The 25,162-nt window shown below is 49.5% G+C and overlaps 1 protein-coding gene across 1 annotated transcript in view; it reads right to left on the bottom strand.

The window, feature by feature from the left end:
* The window catches only part of ermp1 (endoplasmic reticulum metallopeptidase 1), a 60,332-nt gene extending 35,563 nt beyond the window's left edge, over nt 1-24,769 (bottom strand). Inside the window, exons 1-6 of the mRNA XM_084460220.1 lie at nt 24,645-24,769; nt 21,260-21,365; nt 19,544-19,690; nt 19,326-19,418; nt 11,213-11,425; nt 10,252-10,472 (exon numbers count right to left, since the gene is read on the bottom strand). Coding sequence (XP_084316346.1) covers nt 10,252-10,472; nt 11,213-11,425; nt 19,326-19,418; nt 19,544-19,690; nt 21,260-21,365; nt 24,645-24,740 — 876 coding nt within the window. The 5' untranslated portion in view covers nt 24,741-24,769. The remainder of the gene's footprint in view (nt 1-10,251; nt 10,473-11,212; nt 11,426-19,325; nt 19,419-19,543; nt 19,691-21,259; nt 21,366-24,644) is intronic.
* Nucleotides 24,770-25,162: the final 393 nt, after the last annotated feature.

Below are 25,162 nucleotides of genomic sequence, written 5' to 3'. Positions count from 1 at the left end.
GAAAGAGAGAGGGAGAGAAAGAAAGGGGGAGAGAGGGAGAGAGAGGGAGAAAGAGAGAGGGAGAGAGAGAAAGGGGGAGAGGGAGAGAGAGGGAGAAAGAGAGAGGGAGAGAGAGAATGGGGGAGAGGGAGAGAGAGGGAGAAAGAGAGAGGGAGAGAGAGAAAGGGAGAGAGGGAGGGAGAGGGAGGAAGAGAGAGGGAGAGAGAGAAAGGGGGAGAGGGAGGGAGAGACAGAGAAGGAGAAAGAGGGAGAGAGACTGGTATTTTGCTTCGCTGGTTAGTTGGATCCTCTAGCCACTCTGCTGGAGGCTGAGACTGGGGCCAGGGTGTGTGTGTGTGTGTGTGTGTGTGTGTGTGTGTGTGTGTGTGTGTGTACGTATGATGTGAGTCTGTGCATTCATGGTGTTTTCATGTGTTTCATGAGTGTGTGTGTGTGCGTCTGTGTCTGAGTGTGCGTGAGTGTATGTGTGTGTGTGAGTGTGTGTGCGTCTGTGTGTGAGTGTGTGTGAGTGTGTGTGTGTGTGTGTGTGTGTGTGTGTGTGTGTGTGTGTGAGTGCGGGGTCTTTGTTCATGCTCAGTGAGCTGCAGTCAGAAAGCCTCTCCTGTTCCCAGCCTCCTAACGAGATGTACAGTACCCCGTCTCTGAGTGTGTGTGTGTGTGTGTGTGTGTGTGTGTGTGTGTGTGTGTAAATATTCCTCTCAGGAGAGAGTTCAGTGAGTGCAGACGCAGTGATAGTGTTAATGGTCTGGTTTACTGTGTGTGTGTGTGTGTGTGTGTGTGTGTGTGTGTGTGCGTGTGTGTGTGTGTGTGAGTGTGTGTGTGTGTGTGTGTGTGTGTGTGTGTGTGTGTGTGTGTGTGTGTGTAGATGGATGGTAGTGGTGTTTCTATCCCCTGAATGAGGCCAGTGTTGTTCACAGATCTGTGAGGGAGGGAGGGGTTGCTATGGTGAACTAGGAGGGCAAAGGGGAAAGAAAGAGATGGAGAAAAGAGATAGAGAGAGGGGGGAAAGAGATAGAGAGAGGGGGGAGAGAGATAGAGAGAGGGGGGAAAGAGAAAGAGAGAGGGGGGAAAGAGATAGAGAGAGGGGGGATATAAAGAGATAGAGAGAGGGGGGAAAGAGATAGAGAGAGGGGGGAAAGAGATAGAGAGAGGGGGGAAAGAGATAGAGAGAGAGGGATATAAAGAGAGGACACAAAGAGAAAGGGAAAGGTGGGGAGAGAGAGAGACAAGAGGTGGGGGAGAGCGAGGGAGAGAGGGGGAGAGGACGGAGGGGGCGATAGGAGAGGAGAGAGAGAGGATTTAGGTAAGAGTTCAGAGCCTTATACAGTAACTAGAACTGGAGTGTAGGAGCCATTTTTGTTGTTTTTTGTAGAACTACAAGTCGTCGTAGTTTGATGAGTTGGTGACGCAATCACGGCCTGTCCATCACATTCATAGAATCAGGCACCGGTGTGTGACATGAGGACGCCGTGAGGAAATTGATTTCAACCGCAAAAACGCGAGGCCGCAAGAATGAGCCATCGCTCGCAAGCAATGCGGTATAGCCTAAATTGTTTGTTTGATTTATATTTGTTTTAATATTTAACTTTTTTGAGTCAACATTTTGACGCATGTAGGCTATTGAACCTTTCTTATTTTTGTTGCGAGAGTGCACTCATTCGCACACACAAACACACACACATACGTTACTCAATCATATTCACCCTGCGGGAGAAATAGACCTTCTATCAACATCAACCCCAAGTTAGTGCCTGGTACTGTGGATACAGATGCGTGTTCAAAGTCCGTCTTTGAAGGTGTTCATAAGGCTTAACACTAGAAACTAGAAACTTTGAAAGCCAAAACCAAAAGTTGAAAATCAATCTGAAGGCACACCGTCATGGAAACGATGCTAGTTGGACATGACGTGGATCTGTAGCCTAACAACGTATCTTATCAATCAATCAATCAATCAACTTTTATTATGCAGACTCATGGTCCATTACAAAACACATACAACAAAAATTAAAAAAGGCAACAATACCAGTGTTTCCACATAGGTGACTGGTATCTCACCGCACTAAAAACAGGATTTGACAGCAGCACAATAATGGAATTCTGAGAACCATTCAGTCGGCATATAAATTTGTACATCAGATTCCTCAACAGGGCATGAAACGTATTGACGCCTGCACTACAAAACAGTTCACTTGCACTATACCACCTTGGCTTTTTAAGCAATATACGCATGCAGTCATTATAGGCAACCTTAAGCTTATGGATGCTAGCCTTTTTAAACTTTATCCACAAGGGAGCAGTGTAGAGAGGAGTACAGTACGCTCTAAACAGGCTTATCTTGACATTGTCTGAGCACCAGTGGAATTTCCTAACCAACATGTTATTATGTTGATCAAAGATAATTCACCAGGAGTAAAAAGAAGAGAAAAAAAATTAATCCTTTGGCTTTGATATGGGCTTGTTGATGTGGCAGTTGTTGAACGAATGAAACCCTATGTTTGATGTCCCGAACAACGAATGCCTTTACTGCCGGTAAAAAGTAGCCTCAGCTACAGCCCTTTGTTTGTTTGTTTGAATTGTTGATGACACGAAATGTCGTTCAAAGATGGAGATGCTGATAAAAGTTTTGAAGATGAAGAGTTGCATGCAAATGTGCTTGAAGCCAATGGCGGAAGTAAGACTAAGCCAGCGGAGCATGATAAGGTTATTGAAGAAGAAGAATTAAATGCAAATAAGCCAGAGAAACCAGCAAAAAGAGTGCCCAAATTGACCGAAAAGGGTCTCAAGCTAAAATTAACCACTTAGAGCAAACAACAAGAACTGCTAGATCAAAACAGATGACTATGAAAAGGAATCAAATTGAATATCTTATGGTGGAGTATGGTAATTTTGAGATTATTCTACAGGTATATGTTTCCTTTAATGAACGCCTTGATGAATTTAGTACAATGTTCAATTCATGACTTACTTCCAGAAGAGACAAGAGAAGATGATCATACACTGTGGTATTTACCAAAGGTTGCTCAGTTCCATGAATTTAAAAATACAGTCCATAAATAGATACAAGAAGCAACAACACTTGCACAAGACCAGAAAACTACTAAAGCTAAAGAGCATACATCCGACCAGAAAACTACAGAGAAAGCTAAAGAGCATACATCCGCTGCCTCTGCAGGAATAATAAGCAAAGCTAATGAGAACAGCGTAAGCAGATCTTCCACAGCCTCGTCCTTTAGACGTAAAGCTGAAGCTGAAAGAGCTGCACTCCTTGTTCAAAGAAAAGGTCTTAAGAAGACACTTGCCCTTGAAAGAGAAGAAGCTGACTTGACTCGGAAAAGGGCAGAAATACAGGCTCAAAAAAAAGTATTGACCCTTGAAACTCAACTGGCTGGTGCAAATGCAAAGATCAAAGTTCGTGATGAGATGGATGGAAGGAGCAGTGTGTATTCAAAGCAAGATTCAAAGCAAAAGGAGAATACTGCAAAACAACATTACACTATGACTTGTGATGACAAGGTGGAGGAGGATGATGATGGTGGAGATGATTATGATGATGATGATGATGATGATTGTGATGATGATGACGATAAAGATGGATTTGTATCTTATGGTGGCAAAAGGGACAGCCATTGCTGCACGTCGACCTACACTCCAGTTAAGTGCCTCCTGTGGTCAGCAGCTGCATGTACAAGCCAAACCCTCAAAGACCAAGTTACAGAAAGGACCAGTACCCCATCATGACCAGCCTGGTCCAGGACCAGTACCCCATCATGACCAGCCTGGTCCAGGACCAGTACCCCATCATGACAAGCCTGGTCCAGGACCAGTACCCCATCATGACAAGCCTGGTCCAGGACCAGTACCCCATCATGACCAGCCTGGTCCAGGACCAGTACCCCATCATGACAAGCCTGGTCCAGGACCAGTACCCCATCATGACAAGCCTGGTCCAGGACCAGTACCCCATCATGACACGCCTGGTCATGGACCAGTATCCCATCATGACAAGCCTGGTCCAGGACCAGTACCCCATCATGACACGCCTGGTCATGGACCAGTACCCCATCATGACCAGCCTGGTCCAGGACCAGTACCCCATCATGACAAGCCTGGTCAAGGACCAGTACCCCATCATGACAAGCCTGGTCCAGGACCAGTACCCCATCATGACAAGCCTGGTCAAGGACCAGTACTCCATCATGACAAGCCTGGTCAAGGACCAGTACCCCATCATGACCAGCCTGGTCAAGACAAGACACGCTCAGATATGGATCTCTTGAAAATAATGCAGAAGCAGAATGAAATCATAGAAATGCTAATTAAGGAACAACGGCTTTCAACTTTCCCCTCAAGAGAGATTCCTGTTTTTAAAGGAACCCCCCTGCAGTAGATGGCTTTCATTCAAACCTTTGAGCACTGCTTTGAAGACAAAACTAATAATGTCCTTGACAGATTGTTGTTTTTGGATCAGTACACTGAGGGTCAGCCAAAGATACTTGTAAGAAGTTGTCTGCATATGGAACCTGAGAAGGGCTACAGCAAAGCAAAGCGAGTGTTGAAACTTTGGGAACAATATCCTCACTGCTACAGCTTATCAGAAAAAGGCATTGAATTAGCCCGTGCTCAAGTCAGAAGATCGAGCAGCCTTTAAGGAGTATGCATTATTCATGCGCAGTTGTGGCAACGCCATGATGGACATTGACTGATATGGACAACGCATCACCCATGCAAATGTTTGTCTCAAAACTTCCATCCAAATTGAAAGAGAAATGGAGAAGGGTGGATTATGAGCATTATGAGCACACCAACGAAACAGTCAAGCTTATGAAATTGGTCAGTTACATTGAAAGACAAGCAAACATGTCAAACATGTCACATGACCCATTGTTTGGGAATATCCAAGAGGTCACTCAAAAGAGGAATAGATGGAATTTCCCAGAATGAAGTTGGGCTCAGCAGCCAAGAGTAGTTTCACTATGGTGACAACAGAGGAACCAGATCCAAGTACAACTCAACAACCAAGACATGCCTGTACGGCAAAAAAGACCATGCAACTGAAGCTTGTAAAGAACTAATAAGTAAGAAGCGTGAAGAGAAAGTTGAATTCTTCAAAGCTAATGGAATCTGCTTTGGGTGCATTAAAGGTCATTTGAGTAACGACTGTAGAAAGAGACTGAGTTGCAAGCTCTGCTCATTGAATCACCCCACCATGTTGCACATTGATAAAAAAGAAATCAGAAGAAAAGAATAAGGAAGGTGCAAGTGCAGACAAAGCACCAGCAGTGAGCAGCTCACTGGTTGTTTTAGAGAAACCAGGCTATAACGGGGCCGGTGACAACCAACCTTTAGCCATTGTTCCTGTTCAAGTTAAACTGTTGAACAACTGTGTCCAACCTTACGCTTTTTTGGATCCAGGCGTTACTGACACCTTTTGTGCTACAGGAAGGAAAACAAGAATCTTATTGAAAACCCTTGGGCAGGAGAAGATTGTGACCTGTTAATGAAATTTCAGTCTCACTAATGTGTTACCCACACCATTTGTTCCTTTCTGTTTTCCTATCTGACTGTTCTTCTTCAGTTAATTATTTTACAACTTCTGTGAAACTATCTTTAAGTCTGTTCTCATAGAAAACCACCATTTGTTTCTGTGTTTTTCTGTCCTGTTCGTCCTGAAACTGACGTCACTTTCTTTCCCACGTTATAACATTACACTCCCTCGTCTCATTCACAACTCTGTTCGTGGAAAACACATCTCCGTTCAGAGTCCGCTTTGCAAAACGTAACATCAGAATAAACCTATTGTCTCTGTTTGAACCCAGCTTGACCGACCACTCAGCGTGTTCTTGAAATCTAAACTTAACCAAGTAAGATTTTAATTCATAGACTGTAGAGAGAATATCTGGCCTTGAAGTGTCAAATCTGGAAGGAGATTATTTTATTGAACTGCCAGCAGTATACACCCAAGACGAAATACCTGTTTCGAAGGAGAAAATTCCCTCAGAAGACTTGAAGGAATGGGATTACCTAAAGGAGGTTGAATTGATCCATATTGATATTGAAATTGGACTTCTGATTGGATTTAATGTGCCTAAGACCATGGAACCATGGAAGGTACAACAGTGAAAATAGCAGTCCTTATGCTGTTAAAACCAGACTAGGATGGGTGATCAATGGACTTTTGAATAACTGTAGCAGCACTGAAGATCAACTCCAACAGGTTCACAGCCATCGAATTGCCGTGGTGAATTTGGATGACCTTGTAAAACAAAACTTTAATCATGACTTCCCTAAGGTGTATGAACAAAAGGCTGAAATGTCCATGGAAGACAAGCAATTCATGCACATCATGTCTGCTTCAGTCCAAAGAAAAGATGGACATTACTAACTGAAACTCCCATTCAAAAAAGAAGACCGCTCTATGCCAACCAATCGAGAGCTAATAGAGCAAAGAGCTCTAAGCTTAAAAAGAAAGTTCCTCAAAAACACAGGCTTTCACCAAAAGTACAGAGACTTCCTCGACGATGTCATAAGAAAAGGGCATGCAGAATTGGTGCCACAAGACCAGCTGGTACAAGAAGATGGGAAGGTGTGGTATTGGCCTCATTATGGCGTACGGCATCAAAAGAAGCACAAGTTACGGGTTGTATTCGATTGCTCTGCGCAGTTTCAAGGTACCTTATTAAACAAAGAACTAATACAAGGAACAAACTTCACGAATACCTTGCTGGGAGTCCTCCCTTGTTTTTGCCAAGAGTCAGTTGCAATGATGGCAGACAGAAGGAATGTATGTCAGAATAAACACAGATGATTCAAACTTCTTGCGGTTTCTGTGGTGGCCTGATGCCGATATCAAGCAGGATTTGAGAGAGTATAGGGTGACTGTGCATTTGTTTGGCGCAACATCGTCAACAGTGAGCAGTATTCAAAGAAAACTGTAGACAGTCCTACACAATTTGTGTGTGGATGACTGCTTAAGTCACAAATCTGTGCCAACTGAAGCTCAAGCCATAGATCTATATAATGACTTAACATCTCTCTGCACCAAGGGAGGGTTTCGACTAACAAAGAGGTCAAAGACCTTGATCTGGACAAAGAATGCTTACCTGTGGAAAGAGCCCTTGGGGGGTTGAATCGAGCACAGAAGATGATTCCTCTAGGTTTTATGTAACCTTGAAAAATCTGACTTTCACAAGAAGAGGAATGTTGTCCATTGTGTCTTCTGTGTATGACCCCATAGGTTTTCCAAAGTATATCTTGCAAGATGGCTCAACGGACTTCAACAAATGGAGATCTATAAAACTGATCGATGCATCAAACCAAAGGATTTTGGAAAGATTTAATCCGCTCAACTTCACAATTTCTGTGATGCAAGCGAGACAGGTTATGGGGTTGTAACCTATCTACGATTGACCAACACTGGAAATGAGGTTCACCTGCCATTCCTGTTTAGTAAAGCAAGAGTAGCACCCTTGAAGAAAACTATGATTCCAAGGCTTGAATTGACTTCAGCTTTGTTAGCAGTAAAGGTAGAGGAACTGTTGAAGACAGAACTATAAATCCCGCTAGTGGAGTCATTGTTCTGGACAGACAGCACTTCTGTCTTAAAATACATAAAAACGACACAAAAAGGTACCATACATTCGTTGCTAACCGCATAGGAGTCATCAGAGAATCAACTGACATTAAGCAGTGGAGACAACACTATGCCTCCCATGGTATGAAAGCTGAGGCCTTCCAGAAAAACAATGTGTGGATAATTATCCACAGGATACAGCAAATACAGAGTAAATTAAAGTAGACACCTGGTTTGAATGTAATAAACTATCACTAAAGGGAGTAGTAAAGGGAAAATCATGTTTAGCCCTGTTTTAAGGTTACTTATGATCATATACAATGGTTCAGATCAAAAAGTTGACAAAACTAGCACTTTTGAGAAAGTCTGATGTTTCATGTAAACATGATTTTCTCTTTACTACTCCTTTAATATAAGCAAAACAAATTGTATTTTATTTCGCTCAAACAAAAATCAAATGAATACCAAACATCTACATATTAAAATAAACGGGCAGGAGATAAAAAAAAGAGTAAAGTCCACAAAATTCATGGGGGTCCTCATCGATGAATTCGTACATTTTAAATGCCACATTGACCATCTGATAAAGAAACTGTCCAAGTATGTTGGTTTGTTTTTCAAGCTCAGGCATCTTCTTCCTCTATCTGCTCTTCTCACCTTGTACAAAACCCTCTTTGAACCACACTTGAATTACTGTAATGTCATATGGGGCAATACCTTCCCCAGCCACCTTCAAAAATGTGTCTTTACAAAAGAAAGTCATACGGGCTCTGCCGCTCTTTATTCCATCGTTATGGGCTTCTAAGACTTCCCGAGTTCAACGTCTACCATAATGCTTGTTTAATGTTTCAAATTGTCAACCGTCTGAACCTCAATGCACTGTCCAGACTGTGTGCTGTGTAGATGCCTAAGTGGTACTGTTGGTGAGCAGAAAATGGCAGATTTGCCAAGAGAAATGATCACTCCTGATCTGCCACCATTTACTAACATCGGAGTTGACTACTTTGGGCCCATTGAGGTCAAACAAGGCAGGAACAGTGAAACGATATGGAGTCATCTTCACGTGTTTGGCCAGCCTGCAATACATCTGGAAGTGGCTCATTCGCTTGATACAGATTCATGCATTAATGCTTTTAGATGTTTCCTTTGTAGACGAGAACAAGTAAATGAATTGAGATCAGGCAATGGGACCCATTTTATCTCTGCTGAGAGAGAATTGAAAAAAGCACTTGAAGAATGGAATCAAGAGAAGATCAACCAAGTCATGCAACAGAAAGGTGTGAAATGGACCTTTAACCCCCCTGCCGCTGCTCATCATGGAGGCGTATGGGAGAGATTGATTCAAATAGTGAAAAGGATTTTGCTTTCTGTCACAAAACAGCAAACATTGGGTGATGAGAGTCTTCTCACTGTCATGTGCGAGGTGGAAGCAATCCTTATTATGGGGCGGCTGTGGCTCAGTGGTAGAGCGGGTCGTCCAATGATTGTAGGGTCGGCGGTTCGAATCCCGCCTCCTCCTGTCCACATGTCGAAGTGTCCTTGGGCAAGACACTGAACCCCAAATTGCTCCCAATGAGCAGGTTAGCACCTTGCACGGCAGCTGCCGCCATTGGTGTGTGAATGTGTGTGTGAATGGGTGAATGAGAGGCCATTGTAAAGCGCTTGGATAAAAGCGCTATATAAATGTAGTCCATTTACCATTTACCATAATAGACATCGCTTGACCGCTGTATCAGATGACCCAAATTACTTGGACCGCTGACCTCAAACCACCTGCTGTTATTCAAGGTGGAGCCCATGCTCCCACCTGGAATTTATAACCAAGAGGACATGTATGTCAGACGGTGTAAGCGCCAAGTACAGTACATATCAGACCGGTTCTGGTCCAGATGGGTAAAAGAATACCTTCCGCTCATGCAGGAGCATCAGAAATGGAACAGAACCAGAACTTTGAAAAGGGGGACATTGTATCAGTAGCAGATGCCAACTCTCCAAGAGGGCCATGGGTAACTGCTAGAGTTGTTGACACTAACCCTGACCGAAGGGGAGCAGGGAGGAGTGTGAAGCTTCAGACGCAGACCAACTTCTTAGAGAGGAGGCTGTAGGCTATTGAACTTTTCTTATTTTTGTTGCGAGAGTGCACTAATTTGCGCAAGCCTACTCACTCACACACACACACACACACACACGTTAATCATATTCGCCCTGTTGGAGCAATAGACCTTCAATCAACATCAGCTCCCAAGTTAGTGCCTGGTACTGTGGATACAGATGCGCGTTTGAAGTCCTTCTTTGTAGGCGTTCATAAGGCTTAACACTAGAAACTAGAAACTTTGAAAGCCAACATATGTAGAGTAGAATACAGTAGTAGTACTGTACATCTAAAGATGGAAATTACAACTTCCTTTTTCAACCCTCTTGATTCCTATAATGACAGCTGACTGGTTTCCCAACCAGGATAACCATCATGTCCTTATGACCTCTCAGTTTAACTTGTAGTTTTAACTCACTCAAGTGTGTGCGTGTGTGTGTGTGTGTATGTGTGTGTGTGTGTGAGGTAGTAGCATTACACTTTTGACCAGGATGACCTTCTTCACATCCTTATGACCACCCGTTTGACTCCATCTGACCTCTGACCCTGACCGTCACCTGTCCTCTGGGGAGATGGGACCCAGACTCACCCCATAATACAGGTTCTTGGCGAGGGTGTGGATCAGCAGCATCTTCCCGCAGGCCGCCGACCCGTACAGGCAGATGCAGGAGTAGAAGTGGCTGTACCAGAACATGGCCCGGCCCATCAGCGTCACCAGCAGGGCCACGATCAGGACCGCCAGCAGCGTCACCAGCCAGCTCAGGACCACCAGGCACGAGCCGTAGGCTAGCTCCCGTATGTACCGGCCTCCTGGGACGCACACACACACACACGCGCACACACACGCACACACACACACACACGCACACGCACACTCACACACACGCACACACACACACGCACATACACGCACACACACACACGCACTCGCACACGCACACACACACACGCACATACACGCACACACACACACACACTCGCACACGCACACGCACACACACACACACACACATACATACACATATACACACACATACACACACACACACACTCATACACACACACATACACACACACACTCTCACACACACACACAAAAACACACACACACACACACACACACACACACACACACACACGCATGCAGGTGAGATTGTTTTATTTATTCAGTTTGGGACTCCCACAATCTCTCTAAAGCATCGCTAGCGCTAGTGCTAGCTCTGGCTGGAGGTCATGCTGTGTAATGTTTGATTTTGTGATTTCCAAAACTGCATAAATACTTTGTCCCAAATCCACAAAGAATGGATTGCTCCTGCTAATAGCTGGATATTTTGCACAGCAAATGCAACGGCAATCTGCTCCAGTTTAGCACAATATCCACCAAATATTTTTGCTCTAATGAAATGCCCGGGCAAACACGCCCCAAAATTTGCCAACTGTGTGCAGTTTGCACCCTTGATTGCAACTAGCGGTGACCATTTCATCACCCTATCGCAGTATTTGGCGACGGGACACATTTTGGCGCGACAGCTCCGGCGTGCGTTCCTCACCGGCGTTGGCGGGCAGCGCGGCCTTTTTCCCCAGGTACAGGAAGGTGGCCGTGGCCGTCATGTAGTTGAGGATGGCGCCCACGCGGGCCGGGTACGCCACCACCACCATGCCCAGCAGGTCGAAGAACACCATGTTGCCGTGCCGGTACTGGGAAGAGTCGGCCAGCTCCTCCGACATCATCAGGTGCTTCAGGACAGCCAGGATGTTGTCACCTGCCGGGGGACAGGAAGCAGGACATAAGAGCAAGGCGAGGAGCAAAAGGTCAGGTCACAGACAGGTAACGGATGAATCTTTACCCTAGAAGAGATTGTCGCTCTAGCAGTTAGTAAAGCTTGTTCAGGGTGGTGCATCATAATATGGGTACCATGTACAGACCAATATAGACCAGTATATACAGTACTGTACAGTATGCTGTGAGGATAACTAGTGATATAATGTAGTGTTTGCTACAATAATGTTTTTTTTGCTATAATTCTGCTTTCCTACTGAGATGTGGGTCATCTTGGTGAGAGTAATAACTAAAAATGTTTCATCTATATTTTAAAGTAAGTGTGGGGACTCTTGCTATTGAAAATAATTGGATTACAAATAACTGCATTCTACAGAAGTATTATGAGATGTTTCTAATTTTTATACTATATTTTTCTACTGCTTTTTTCTATTGAAAGTGATCATTAGACTGTGACATATAGGTTAATAATACAATATTGCGGCAGTGGCTAGTTGCAAAACTAGAATGGAGAAGTAAGACGCCTCCTTCCCTCCACTAGTCTGGGGGTCCACCTTGGGCAAGTGGTAGTACCCCCTAGCCCCCCTACCTGGGGTTACAGGCAAAAACCCTGATGAAAAAACAACCTAAAGGAAGAGAGACCCGGCCCGGAGGAAGCCCGGGGCCCTCGTCTGGAGCCAGGCCCAGACGGAGGGCCCGCATGCGAGCGCCTGGTGGCCGGGCTTACCACAGAGCCCGGCCGGGCCCAGCCCGAATAAGCAACGTGGAAGCACCATCTCCTCCTCCATCGTCCCGTGGACCCACCACCCGCGGGAGGAATTGTCGGGGTCGGGTGCGCTGCCAACTAGGTGGCGGTGAAGGCGGGGGACACCGACGGACCGGACCCGGGCGGCAAAGGCTGGCTCTGGGGACATGGAACGTGACCTCGCTGGGGGGGAAGGAGCCGGAGCTTGTGAGGGAGGTGGAGCGATACCAATTACACCTGGTGGGGCTAACCTCCACGCACAGCACCGGCGCCGGAACCAAACTCCTGGATAGGGGTTGGACCCTGTTCTTCTCCGGAGTTGCTCACGGTATGAGGCGTAAGGCAGGTGTGGCTATACTAGCTAGCCCCCAGCTGAGCGCCTCTGTGCTGGAGTTCACCCCAGTGGACGAGAGGGTCGCCTCCCTGCGCCTTAGGACTGTGGGGGGGGGGACCCTGACTGTGGTTTGTGCTTATGCACCGAACAGCAGTTCAGAGTACTCAGCCTTCCTGCAGACCCTGAGTGGAGTCCTTTTGGGGGCTCCTGCAGGGGACTCCAGTGTCCTACTGGGGGACTTCAATGCACACGTAGGCAATGATGGAGAAACTTGGAGGGGCGTGATTGGGAGGCATGGCCACCACGATCTGAACCCGAGTGGTGTTTTGTTGTTGGACTTCTGTGCTAGTCACGGTTTGGCCATAACAAACACCATGTTCGAACACAAGGATGCCCACAAGTACACCTGGCATCAGAACACCTTAGGCCGAAGGTCGATGATCGATTTCGTTATCGTATCATCTGATCTGAGGCCATGCGTTTTGGACACTCGGGTAAAGAGAGGGGCAGAGCTGTCCACTGATCACCACCTGGTGGTGAGCTGGTTTCGATGGCGGGGGAAACTTCTGGACAGACCTGGAAAACCCAAGCGTGTAGTGAGGGTGAACTGGGAACGTCTGGAGGAAGAGCCTGTCCGGAGAGATTTCAATTGCCACCTCCGGCGGAGCTTCTCAGGCATCCCTGTGGAGGTTGGGGACATCGAGCATGAGTGGTCGGTGTTCAAAGCCTCCATTGCTGAAGCTGCGGCTGGGAGCTGTGGCCTGAGGGCCATAGGTACCTCAAGGGGCGGTAACCCTCGGACACCGTGGTGGACAGCGGTGGTGAGGGAAGCCGTCCGACTGAAGAAGGAGGCCTTCCGGGTTATGTTAGCCCGGGAGACCCCAGAAACAGTTGCAGGGTATCGACTGGCCCGGAGGGCTGCGGCTTCGGCCGTGACCAAGGCAAAGCAGCGGGTGTGGGAGGAGTTCGGAGAAACCATGGAGAAGGACTTTCGGTCGGCACCAAAGTGTTTCTGGAAGACCATCAGACACCTCAGGAAGGGAAAGCGGGGGACCATCCAAGCTGTATACAGCAAGGAGGGGACACTGCTGACCTCAACTGAGGAGGTTGTTGAGCGTTGGAAGGAGCACTTTGAGGAACTCCTGAACCCGACTAATCCACCCTCTACGATCGAGGCAGAGCCGGAAGATGATGGGGGGTCGTCAATGTCCTTGGAGGAGGTCACTGAGGTAGTCAAACAACTCCACAGTGGCAGAGCCCCAGGGACTGATGAGATCCGTCCAGAAATGCTGAAGGCGCTGGGTGTAGAGGGGCTGTCTTGGTTGACACGCCTCTGTAACATTGCGTGGAAGTCTGGGTCAGTGCCGAAGGAGTGGCAGACTGGGGTGGTGGTCCCAATATTCAAAAAAGGGGACCAGAGGGTGTGTGCGAATTATAGAGGCATCACATTACTCAGCCTCCCAGGGAAAGTTTACTCCAAGGTGCTGGAAAGGAGGGTCCGGCCGATAGTCGAACCTCAGATCGAAGAGGAACAATGCGGATTTCGTCCTGGTCGTGGAACTACCGACCAGCTCTTCACTCTCGCAAGGATCTTGGAGGGGGCTTGGGAGTTTGCCCAACCTGTCTACATGTGTTTTGTGGACTTGGAGAAGGCTTACGACCGGGTCCCCCGAGAGGTCTTGTGGAGGGTTATGCGGGAGTATGGGGTGAGGGGGTCCCTACTTAGAGCCATCCAATCCCTGTACACCCAGAGCGAGAGCTGTGTCCGGGTCCTCGGCAGTAAGTCGTCTTCCTTTCCGGTGGGTGTTGGCCTCCGCCAGGGCTGCGCTTTGTCACCAATCCTGTTTGTGATTTTCATGGACAGGATATCGAGGCGTAGCCGGGGGGAGGTGGGTTTGCAGTTCGGTGAGCTGGGGATCACGTCACTGCTTTTTGCAGATGATGTGGTCCTGATGGCATCAGCTGCCTGCGACCTCCAGCACTCTCTGGATAGGTTCGCAACTGAGTGTGAAGCGGCTGGGATGAGAATAAGCACTTCTAAATCTGAGGCCATGGTTCTCAGCAGGAAACCGGTGGCCTGTCCGCTCCGAGTAGGAAATGAGTCCTTACCCCAAGTGAAGGAGTTCAAGTATCTGGGGGTCTTGTTCACGAGTGAGGGAACCATGGAGAGGGAGTTTGGCCGGAGAATCGGAGCAGCTGGTGCGGTTCTGCAGTCGCTTTACCACACTGTTGTGACGAAAAGAGAGCTGAGCCAAAAGGCAAAGCTCTCGATCTACCGGTCTATCTTCGTCCCCACCCTCACCTATGGTCATGAAGGATGGGTCATGACCGAAAGAACGAGATCACGGATACAAGCGGCCGAAATGAGTTTTCTCCGGAGGGTGGCTGGGGTCTCCCTGAGAGATCGGGTGAGAAGTTCAGTCATCCGGGAGAGACTCGGAGTAGAGCCGCTGCTCCTTTGCGTCGAAAGGAGCCAGTTGAGGTGGTTCGGGCATCTAGTGAGGATGCCTCCTGGGCGCCTCCCTAGGGAGGTGTTCCAGGCGTGTCCGGCTGGGAGGAGGCCGCGGGGTAGACCCAGGACTAGGTGGCGGGACTACATCTCCGCACTGGCCTGTGAGCGGCTAAAGATTCCCCAGGCAGAGCTGGTTGATGCTGCTAGGGAAAGGGATGTCTGGGGCCCCCTGCTGGAGCTGCTGCCTCCGCGACCCGACCCTGGATAAGCGGATGAAGATGATGATGATGAATACAATATTGATATAATTATTGAATTTTATTTATGTCTGGGCCAATACCTCTGTCACCAGGTGGGGCTGATTTGCCAATTATGTGTGTGTATGTATGGCATGACTCAGGAAGCCTTTATACCTTCCTTGGCAAGACTCAGGAAGCCTTTATACCTTCCTTGGCATGACTCAGGAAGTCTTTATACCTTCCTTGGAAAGACTCAGGAAGCCTTTATACCTTCCTTGGCATGACTCAGGAAGTCTTTATACCTTCCTTGGCATGACTCAGGAAGTCTTTATACCTTCCTTGGCATGACTCAGGAAGTCTTTATACCTTCCTTGGCATGACTCAGGAAGTCTTTATACCTTCCTTGGCATGACTCAGGAAGTCTTTATACCTTCCTTGGCATGACTCAGGAAGCCTTTATACCTTCCTTGGCATGACTCAAGAAGTCTTTATACCTTCCTTGGCATGACTCAGGAAGCCTTTATACCTTCCTTGGCATGACTCAGGAAGTCTTTATACCTTCCTTGGCATGACTCAGGAAGTCTTTATACCTTCCTTGGCATGACTCAGGAAGTCTTTATACCTTCCTTGGCATGACTCAGGAAGCCTTTATACCTTCCTTGGCATGACTCAGGAAGTCTTTATACCTTCCTTGGCATGACTCAGGAAGTCTTTATACCTTCCTTGGCATGACTCAAGAAGTCTTTATACCTTCCTTGGCATGACTCAAGAAGTCTTTATACCTTCCTTGGCATGACTCAGGAAGTCTTTATACCTTCCTTGGCATGACTCAGGAAGTCTTTATACCTTCCTTGGCATGACTCAGGAAGTCTTTATACCTTCCTCGGCATGACTCAGGAAGTCTTTATACCTTCCTTGGCATGACTCAGGAAGTCTTTATACCTTCCTTGGCATGACTCAGGAAGTCTTTATACCTTCCTTGGCATGACTCAGGAAGTCTTTATACCTTCCTTGGCATGACTCAGGAAGCCTTTATACCTTCCTTAGCATGACTCAGGAAGTCTTTATACCTTCCTTGGCATGACTCAATAAGTCTTTATACCTTCCTTGGCATGACTCAAGAAGTCTTTATACCTTCCTTGGCATGACTCAGGAAGTCTTTATACCTTCCTTGGCATGACTCAGGAAGTCACTGTTCTAGTTCTCAGTCTAAGCAGCTGGAGGTGACGTTGATTGGTCTGCTGCTCTCACACACACACACACACACACACACACAAAATACACACAGACATCCACAAACACACACACAGCAACCCACACACTCACACAGACATCCACAAACACACACACAGCAACCCACACACACACATGCACAAGCATGTACAGTATACACACACACACACACACACACAGACAAGCCTGCATACACACACACACACACACGCACACACACACACACATACACACACACAAGCCTGTATACACACACGCATCCCATACAGCCCGTCAGCCTCCTCGAGTGCCCTCCTCCTCCTCCTCCCCCTCCTCCTCCTCCTCCTCTTCTCTCCTCCTTCTGCAGTCGGTGGCCTTTGAACCGTAACTAAGCACGTGTGTGTTTAATCTAACTGTTTAATAAGCTGTGATTATGAAACTTGGACTGAGAGGAACACCCAGGCCGTACCCTGGCACACACCTCTCCTCTCCCCTCCATCTCTCCCCTCCTCCCTTCTCCTTTCCTCCCTTCTCCTTTCCTCCCTTCTCCTGCCCTCCCCCCCCTCCCCGTGTATAGATACAACCCCCCAGTCTCTACAGCCTGAGTAGTAATGCTGTCTTCCAGGCAGCAGGTTAACTGGTGTACTATACTACTATACTACTGTTTAATTGTAGCCGTGTACCGAGGAAGGAAGTTCCTGCTGATCTGGGTCAAGCGGGTTCTTTGCTTCCTGGTGGTTCAGGCCTTGTCTGGGGATCTGAGATCAGCACCCAGGGACTATTTTACCTCCGCAGCCAAGACTGCAGCTGTCATTACTCTCTGCCCAGAATGTGTTCTGTGGCGTGTGCAATGGGGTGCGTAAGTGTGTGTGTGTGTGTGTGTGTGTGTGTGTGTGTGTGAGTAAGTGATTCTGTTGGTAAGCAGGATTACGTAAAAACTACCAGACCAATTTTCATGAAATTCGGTAGAGGGGTGAAGCATGCGCCAAGGAAAAACACATACAATTTTGGAGCAATTTCACTCAAATCTCTGTTTTCATTTGTGGATCCGTCCTGTGATTCGGATTAAATGATTAGTCTACAATGATGCACCTGCGTTGACTAGTGGTTTGATAGTCTGATAGTCAACTAGTCTGTGAAACCCCTACTAGGGAGGACGAGCCCCTCCAGGGCCTTCATGACATGAGATGTTTACTACTGGTCTGTAGTCATTTAAGATACTGGGGTGTCTCTTCTTGGGTACTGGGACCAGGCCTGATGTTTGAGCTCTGAGACCAGACTCAGGTTGAAGAGGGCCAGCAGGGATTCTCCCAGCCTGTTGGAGCAGGTCTTGAGCAGAGGGTTGCAAAATTATGGAATATTCATAAACTTCCCGTTGGAATTAACAGTAATAAACTGCAAAACAGAATTTATGCCTGTTAATTCCCATACATTTCCAGTTTGTTCCCGTTAATTAGGGCCCGAGCTCTGGCGGTGCGAGGCCCTATTGTATTTCGAAGGATTATTATTCTACCTTCTCCTTCTTCCAAAACAAATGCCTTTTTGGCGGCCTAAACATCGATGAAAACGGATGAAACTTTGCATATACGTCAGTCCCGGTGAAAAATTTGATAATTCATGGGTGAAGGAAATGGGCGTGGCAAAACGGCTCAAGAGCGCCCCCTGGGAAGTTTAAAATGGCGAGCCTCACCTTTCAGTTTGATGTAGGCGAACGAAATTCGGTGGGCATATGTACTTCATCGAGACACACTAAAATGTCTCTTGGACCTATACCCAACATGCAACAGGAAGTCTGACATTTTGCTTTTAATGTGCCATTTTGTCCTTGTTTTGACCACTTCCATGCCTCGTACTTCAACGAACTCCTCCTACAGATTTCATCCGATCAACTTTATATTCAGTCAGCTTCATCTTAAGACCTTTGTGATCAAAAGTTATCAAAAACATTGAGTTTTCACCAAACACCCTTGCCGTGGCGCCCCGCCAAAGTTTGACATTTCGGCATAAAACACGAAGTCCTCATAACACCTCCATACATTATCCAATTTGTCCGATATATCTCACGCTTCATGACGGTTCTGTCCTGAACACATCTATGTGTCAGTATTGCGTCATACTTATAGCGCCACCTATTGGTGAAACAGGAAGTCCTCATAACTCCTACATACATTATCCGATTTGCACCAAATTGCTGACGATTCATGAATATGATCTTCACAAACGTCTTTAGAAATGAAATACATACACGCATGCGCACAGCGTGCTGGAGCAAGTGGGGAAGCTATTTCGTTTCTAAAGATCATATTACAGAGGCATGTAAAAAACCACAACAAGCCCTCGCTCTATGTAGCACAACTAGCGATTCATAAAGACAGATTGATGAAAACAACCGTTTCGAGGCAGAAAAAAGATTTTTAGAAGCTGCATTCTCAGTGCCCCGTCCGCCGCCATTACATGGATATACTTGGCTCGCGCTGGATTTTAAATTTCTTCTACAGGCCTCCGAATTACACCAAAGTTATCTCGGTGAGTGAAACGTCTTATAATATGCCGTAAATAAGGTCCAGGTTGTCAAAAACGAGCATTGTCCTTTAAGGCTTTGAGTTCCCTGGTGCCCCAGGGCGTGTTATTGTGGAACAGCGCACCCTGCTGGTTGGTACGGTGTTCTTCTGAACGTATTTGTCGTGGCGCCTCCAGCGGTCATATTCTCCTATGTGTCCTCACCGTGGAGCTCCCTGTGCCCTTCCCATGATGCCTCAGGCTCATACTGTAGACCCTAATCTAACAGCAGTGTGTAATAGTGTGTGCGTGTGTGTGTGTGTGTGTGTGTGTGTGTGTGTGTGTGTGTGTGTGTGTGGGTGTGTGTGGGTGTGTGTGTGTGTGTGTGTGTGTTGCTCTCACCTGCTCTCTGGATGGAGTCTGTCAGGATCCTGTCTGCTGTATCGTACTTGGTGTGGTAGATGAAACCGTTCTCTATGAAGGCCAGGTCTATACCTACACACACACACACACACACACACACACACACACACACACACACACACACGCACACACACACATCAATATCACGACTACGCTAAATGCCGCCCTCTCAGCTGGTAGGTTGAGGATCATCCTACCTGGGATGTTGCCGAAGTCTCTGTAGATGCGGAAGTCGGTGTCGGAGGGGATGACCCCACTCTGGAAGACCTCCTGCCCCACCACGGAGGCAAACGGGTGCTTGGCGGCGTGGACGTACGCCTGGACCAACCACGGGTTCTCTGGACCTGGGGGGGGGGGGGGGGGGGGTGGAGAGGATGAGAGAGGTGGAGGAGGGGTGGAGAGGATGAGAGAGGTGGAGGAGGGGTGGAGAGGATGAGAGAGGTGGAGGAGGGGTGGAGAGGATGAGAGAGGTGGAGGAGGGGTGGAGAGGATGAGAGAGGTGGAGGAGGGGTGGAGAGGATGAGAGAAGTGGAGGAGGGGTGGAGAGGATGAGAGAGGTGAAGGAGTGGTGGAGAGGATGAGAGAGGTGGAGGAGGGGTGGAGAGGATGAGAGAGGTGGAGGAGGGGTGGAGAGGATGAGAGAGGTGGAGGAGTGGTGGAGAGGATGAGAGAGGTGGAGGAGGGGTGGAGAGGATGAGAGAGGTGGAGGAGGGGTGGAGAGGATGAGAGAGGTGGAGGAGGGGTGGAGAGGATGAGAGAGGTGGAGGAGTGGTGGAGAGGATGAGAGAGGTGGAGGAGGGGTGGAGAGGATGAGAGAGGTGGAGGAGGGGTGGAGAGGATGAGAGAGGTGGAGGAGTGGTGGAGAGGATGAGAGAGGTGGAGGAGGGGTGGAGAGGATGAGAGAGGTGGAGGAGGGGTGGAGAGGATGAGAGAGGTGGAGGAGGGGTGGAGAGGATGAGAGAGGTGGAGGAGTGGTGGAGAGGATGAGAGAGGTGGAGGAGGGGTGGAGAGGATGAGAGAAGTGGAGGAGGGGTGGAGAGGATGAGAGAGGTGGAGGAGGGGTGGAGAGGATGAGAGAGGTGGAGGAGTGGTGGAGAGGATGAGAGAGGTGGAGGAGTGGTGGAGAGGATGAGAGAGGTGGAGGAGGGGTGGAGAGGATGAGAGAGGTGGAGGAGGGGTGGAGAGGATGAGAGAGGTGGAGGAGGGGTGGAGAGGATGAGAGAGGTGGAGGAGTGGTGGAGAGGATGAGAGAGGTGGAGGAGGGGTGGAGAGGATGAGAGAGGTGGAGGAGGGGTGGAGAGGATGAGAGAGGTGGAGGAGGGGTGGAGAGGATGAGAGAGGTGGAGGAGGGGTGGAGAGGATGAGAGAGGTGGAGGAGGGGTGGAGAGGATGAGAGAGGTGGAGGAGGGGTGGAGAGGATGAGAGAGGTGGAGGAGGGGTGGAGAGGATGAGAGAGGTGGAGGAGGGGTGGAGAGGATGAGAGAGGTGGAGGAGGGGTGGAGAGGATGAGAGAGGTGGAGGAGGGGTGGAGAGGATGAGAGAGGTGGAGGAGGGGTGGAACCCCCTAGCCTGGGCTGGGCTGGGCCAGAGAGCAGAGCACACTGGTGTTGTTTAGAGGAGCTGTCAGTCCGCTTAGCATGATAGCTTGTTAGCGCCATCGGTGCTGCTGCCGCTGAGGTTGTGTGTGTGTGTGTGTGTGTGTACTGTATGTGTGTGTGTTGCAAGGTGTTTCTGCTGCCCTGAGGGACTTAACCGGCTGCCTCTGATGCTTGTTCAGCTGCTGACTCAGCTCAGCACACACACACAAACACACACACACTCTCACACATACACACACACACGCGTGCGCGTAAGCACACCACATGCACACACGCACACACACTCTCACACACACATGCATCCCTGCCCCCTACCTGTCTGGAAGACCACCTCCTTGCCGCCCACGCCGGCCGCCTCCAGGTTGATGAAGGCTCTGATCTGCTGGGCCCACGGGTGCTGAGTGATGAAGCCATGACTGGCCTGGGGGGGGGGGGGGGAGGAAGGGAGGAAAGCAGTAGAGTACAAGGTTAGGGTTAGCGCAGGGTTAGGATTAATACAGGGTTAGCGTTAGCACATGGGCAGGATTAGTACAGGGGCAGGGTTAGTACAGGGTTAGGGTTAGTACAGGGGTAGGGTTAGCACAGGGGCAGGGTTAGCACAGGGGCAGGGTTAGTACAGGGGCAGGGTTAGTACAGGGGCAGGGTTAGTACAGGGGCAGGGTTAGTACAGGGGCAGGGTTAGTACAGGGGTAGGGTTAGTACAGGGGCAGGGTTAGTACAGGGGCAGGGTTAGTACAGGGGCAGGGTTAGTACAGGGGCAGGGTTAGCACAGGGGCAGGGTTAGCACAGGGGCAGGGTTAGCACAGGGGCAGGGTTAGTACAGGGGCAGGGTTAGCACATGGGCAGGGTTAGCACAGGGGCAGGGTTAGCACAGGGGCAGGGTTAGTACAGGGGCAGGGTTAGTACAGGGGTAGCGTTAGCACAGGGGCAGGGTTAGTACAGGGGCAGGGTTAGTACAGGGTTAGCGTTAGCACAGGGGCAGGGTTAGTACAGGGGCAGGGTTAGCACAGGGGCAGGGTTAGTACAGGGGCAGGGTTAGTACAGGGGCAGGGTTAGTACAGGGGTAGGGTTAGTACAGAGGCAGGGTTAGTACAGGGGCAGGGTTAGTACAGGGGCAGGGTTAGTACAGGGGCAGGGTTAGTACAGGGGCAGGGTTAGTACAGGGGCAGGGTTAGCACAGGGGCAGGGTTAGTACAGGGGCAGGGTTAGTACAGGGGCAGGGTTAGTACAGGGGCAGGGTTAGTACAGGGGCAGGGTTAGTACAGGGGCAGGGTTAGTACAGGGGCAGGGTTAGTACAGGGGCAGGGTTAGCACAGGGGCAGGGTTAGTACAGGGGCAGGGTTAGTACAGGGGCAGGGTTAGTACAGGGGCAGGGTTAGTACAGGGGCAGGGTTAGCACAGGGGCAGGGTTAGCACAGGGGCAGGGTTAGTACAGGGGCAGGGTTAGTACAGGGGTAGGGTTAGTACAGGGGCAGGGTTAGTACAGGGGCAGGGTTAGTACAGGGGCAGGGTTAGTACAGGGGCAGGGTTAGTACAGGGGCAGGGTTAGTACAGGGGCAGGGTTAGTACAGGGTTAGGGTTAGTACAGGGGTAGGGTTAGTACAGAGGCAGGGTTAGTACAGGGGCAGGGTTAGTACAGGGGCAGGGTTAGTACAGGGGTAGGGTTAGTACAGAGGCAGGGTTAGTACAGGGGCAGGGTTAGTACAGGGGCAGGGTTAGTACAGGGGTAGGGTTAGTACAGGGGCAGGGTTAGTACAGGGGCAGGGTTAGTACAGGGGCAGGGTTAGTACAGGGGCAGGGTTAGTACAGGGGCAGGGTTAGTACAGGGGTAGGGTTAGTACAGGGGCAGGGTTAGTACAGGGGCAGGGTTAGTACAGGGGCAGGGTTAGTACAGGGTTAGCGTTAGTACAGGGGTAGGGTTGTCCCTGGGGTTAGAGAACTGCATGACTGACCAAAATCATTTTGAAATATTCTACAGTTCTTAAGACCGAATATTCGAAAGCCATTCAGCAATGTATTGGTACAACAACATAAAATATATATATATTAAAATACAAATGAACATATAACATATCCCAATGATTTAAGAGGGAAGAGAATGTTTTCTGATTTATTTGTATAGGGTTAGGGTTAGTGGGGGGTAAAGGTTAGCATACCCACAGGTCATGCCTCTTTACTCTCTGTATACTCCCTGAGGCTCCTCCTCCCTCCATCTCTCCCTCCTTCTCTCTCCCTCCCCCTCTCCATCTCTCCCTCCATCTCTCCATCTCTCCCTCCATCTCTCTCCCTCCCTCTCTCCATCTCTCCCTCCATCTCTCTCCCTCCCTCTCTCCATCTCTCCCTCCTTCTCCCTCCCTTCCCCTCTCCATCTCTCCCTCCATCTCTCTCCCTTCCCCTCTCCATCTCTCCCTCCATCTCTCTCCCTCCTCCTCTCCATCTCTCCCTCCCCCTCTCCATTTCTCCCTCCATCTCTCCCTCCATCTCTCTCCCTCCCTCTCTCCATCTCTCCCTCCTTCTCCCTCCCTTCCCCTCTCCATCTCTCCCTCCATCTCTCTCCCTCCTCCTCTCCATCTCTCCCTCCTTCTCCCTCCTTCTCCCTCTCCATCTCTCCCTCCTTCTCCCTCCCTTCCCCTCTCCATCTCTCCCTCCATCTCTCTCCCTTCCTCTCTCCCTCCTTCTCCCTCCCTCCCCCTCTCCATCTCTCCCTCCTTCTCCCTCCCTCCCCCTCTCCATCTCTCCCTCCATCTCTCTCCCTCCCCCTCTCCATCTCTCCCTCCCTCTCTCCATCTCTCCGTCCATCTCTCTCCCTCCCTCTCTCCATCTCTCCCTCCTTCTCCCTCCCTCCCCCTCTCCATCTCTCCCTCCTTCTCCCTCCCTCCCCCTCTCCATCTCTCCCTCCATCTCTCTCCCTCCCCCTCTCGATCTCTCTCCCTCCCTCTCTCAATATCTCCCTCCATCTCTCTCCCTCCCCCTCTCCATCTCTCCCTCCATCTCTCTCCCTCCCCCTCTCCATCTCTCCCTCCTTCCCTCCCCCTCTCCATCTCCATCTCTCCCTCCATCTCTCTCCCTCCCCCTCTCCATCTCTCCCTCCATCTCTCTCCCTCCCCCTCTCCATCTCTCCCTCCATCGCTCTCCCTCCCCCTCTCCATCTCTCTCCCTCCCCCTCTCCATCTCTCCCTCCATCTCTCTCCCTCCATCTCTCCATCTCTCCCTCCATCTCTCTCCCTCCCCCTCTCCATCTCTCCCTCCATCTCTCTCCCTCCCCCTCTCCATCTCTCCCTCCATCTCTCTCCCTCCCCCTCTCCCTCTCTCCCTCCATCTCTCCATCTCTCCCTCCATCTCTCTCCCTCCATCTCTCTCCCTCCCCCTCTCCATCTCTCCCTCCATCTCTCTCCCTCCCCCTCTCCATCTCTCCCTCCATCTCTCTCCCTCCCCCTCTCCCTCTCTCCCTCCATCTCTCCCTCCATCTCTCTCCCTCCATCTCTCCATCTCTCCCTCCATCTCTCTCCCTCCCCCTCTCCATCTCTCCCTCCATCTCTCTCCCTCCCCCTCTCCATCTCTCCCTCCATCTCCCCATCTCTCCCTCCATCTCTCTCCCTCCATCTCTCCCTCCATCTCCCCATCTCTCCCTCCATCTCTCTCCCTCCATCTCTCCATCTCTCTCCCTCCCCCTCTCCCTCCTTCCCTCCCCCTCTCTCACCTGCAGCACATTCTCCTCTGCTCCGTTGAACAGGAAGACCACGCCGTGGCGCAGGGGCGTGGTCAGGTTGGCCAGCGAATGGAGGACCTCCAGCATCACCGCACAGCTCACTGCATCATCACTCGCTCCTGCAGCCGGGAGGGAGGGAGGGATGGATGGATGGATAGATGCAGACAGACAGACAGACAGACAGACAGACAGACAGACAGACAGACAGACAGACAGACAGACAGACAGACAGACAGATAGATAGATAGATAGATAGACAGACCAGACAGACCGACAGACAGACAGACAGACAGACAGACAGACAGACAGACAGACAGACAGACAGACAGACAGACAGACAGACAGACAGACAGACAGACAGACAGACAGACAGATAGATAGATAGATAGATAGATAGATAGATAGATAGATAGATAGATAGATAGATAGATAGACAGACCAGACAGACAGACAGACAGACAGACAGACAGACAGACAGACAGACAGACAGACAGACAGACAGACAGACA

This window comes from Borostomias antarcticus (assembly GCF_949987555.1).
Source record: "Borostomias antarcticus genome assembly, chromosome: 30".
In the NCBI taxonomy this organism is placed as follows: Eukaryota; Metazoa; Chordata; class Actinopteri; order Stomiiformes; family Stomiidae; genus Borostomias; species Borostomias antarcticus.
The sequence above is the reverse complement of the archived record's forward strand: the minus strand, read 5'-3'. Positions and strand labels throughout refer to the sequence as shown.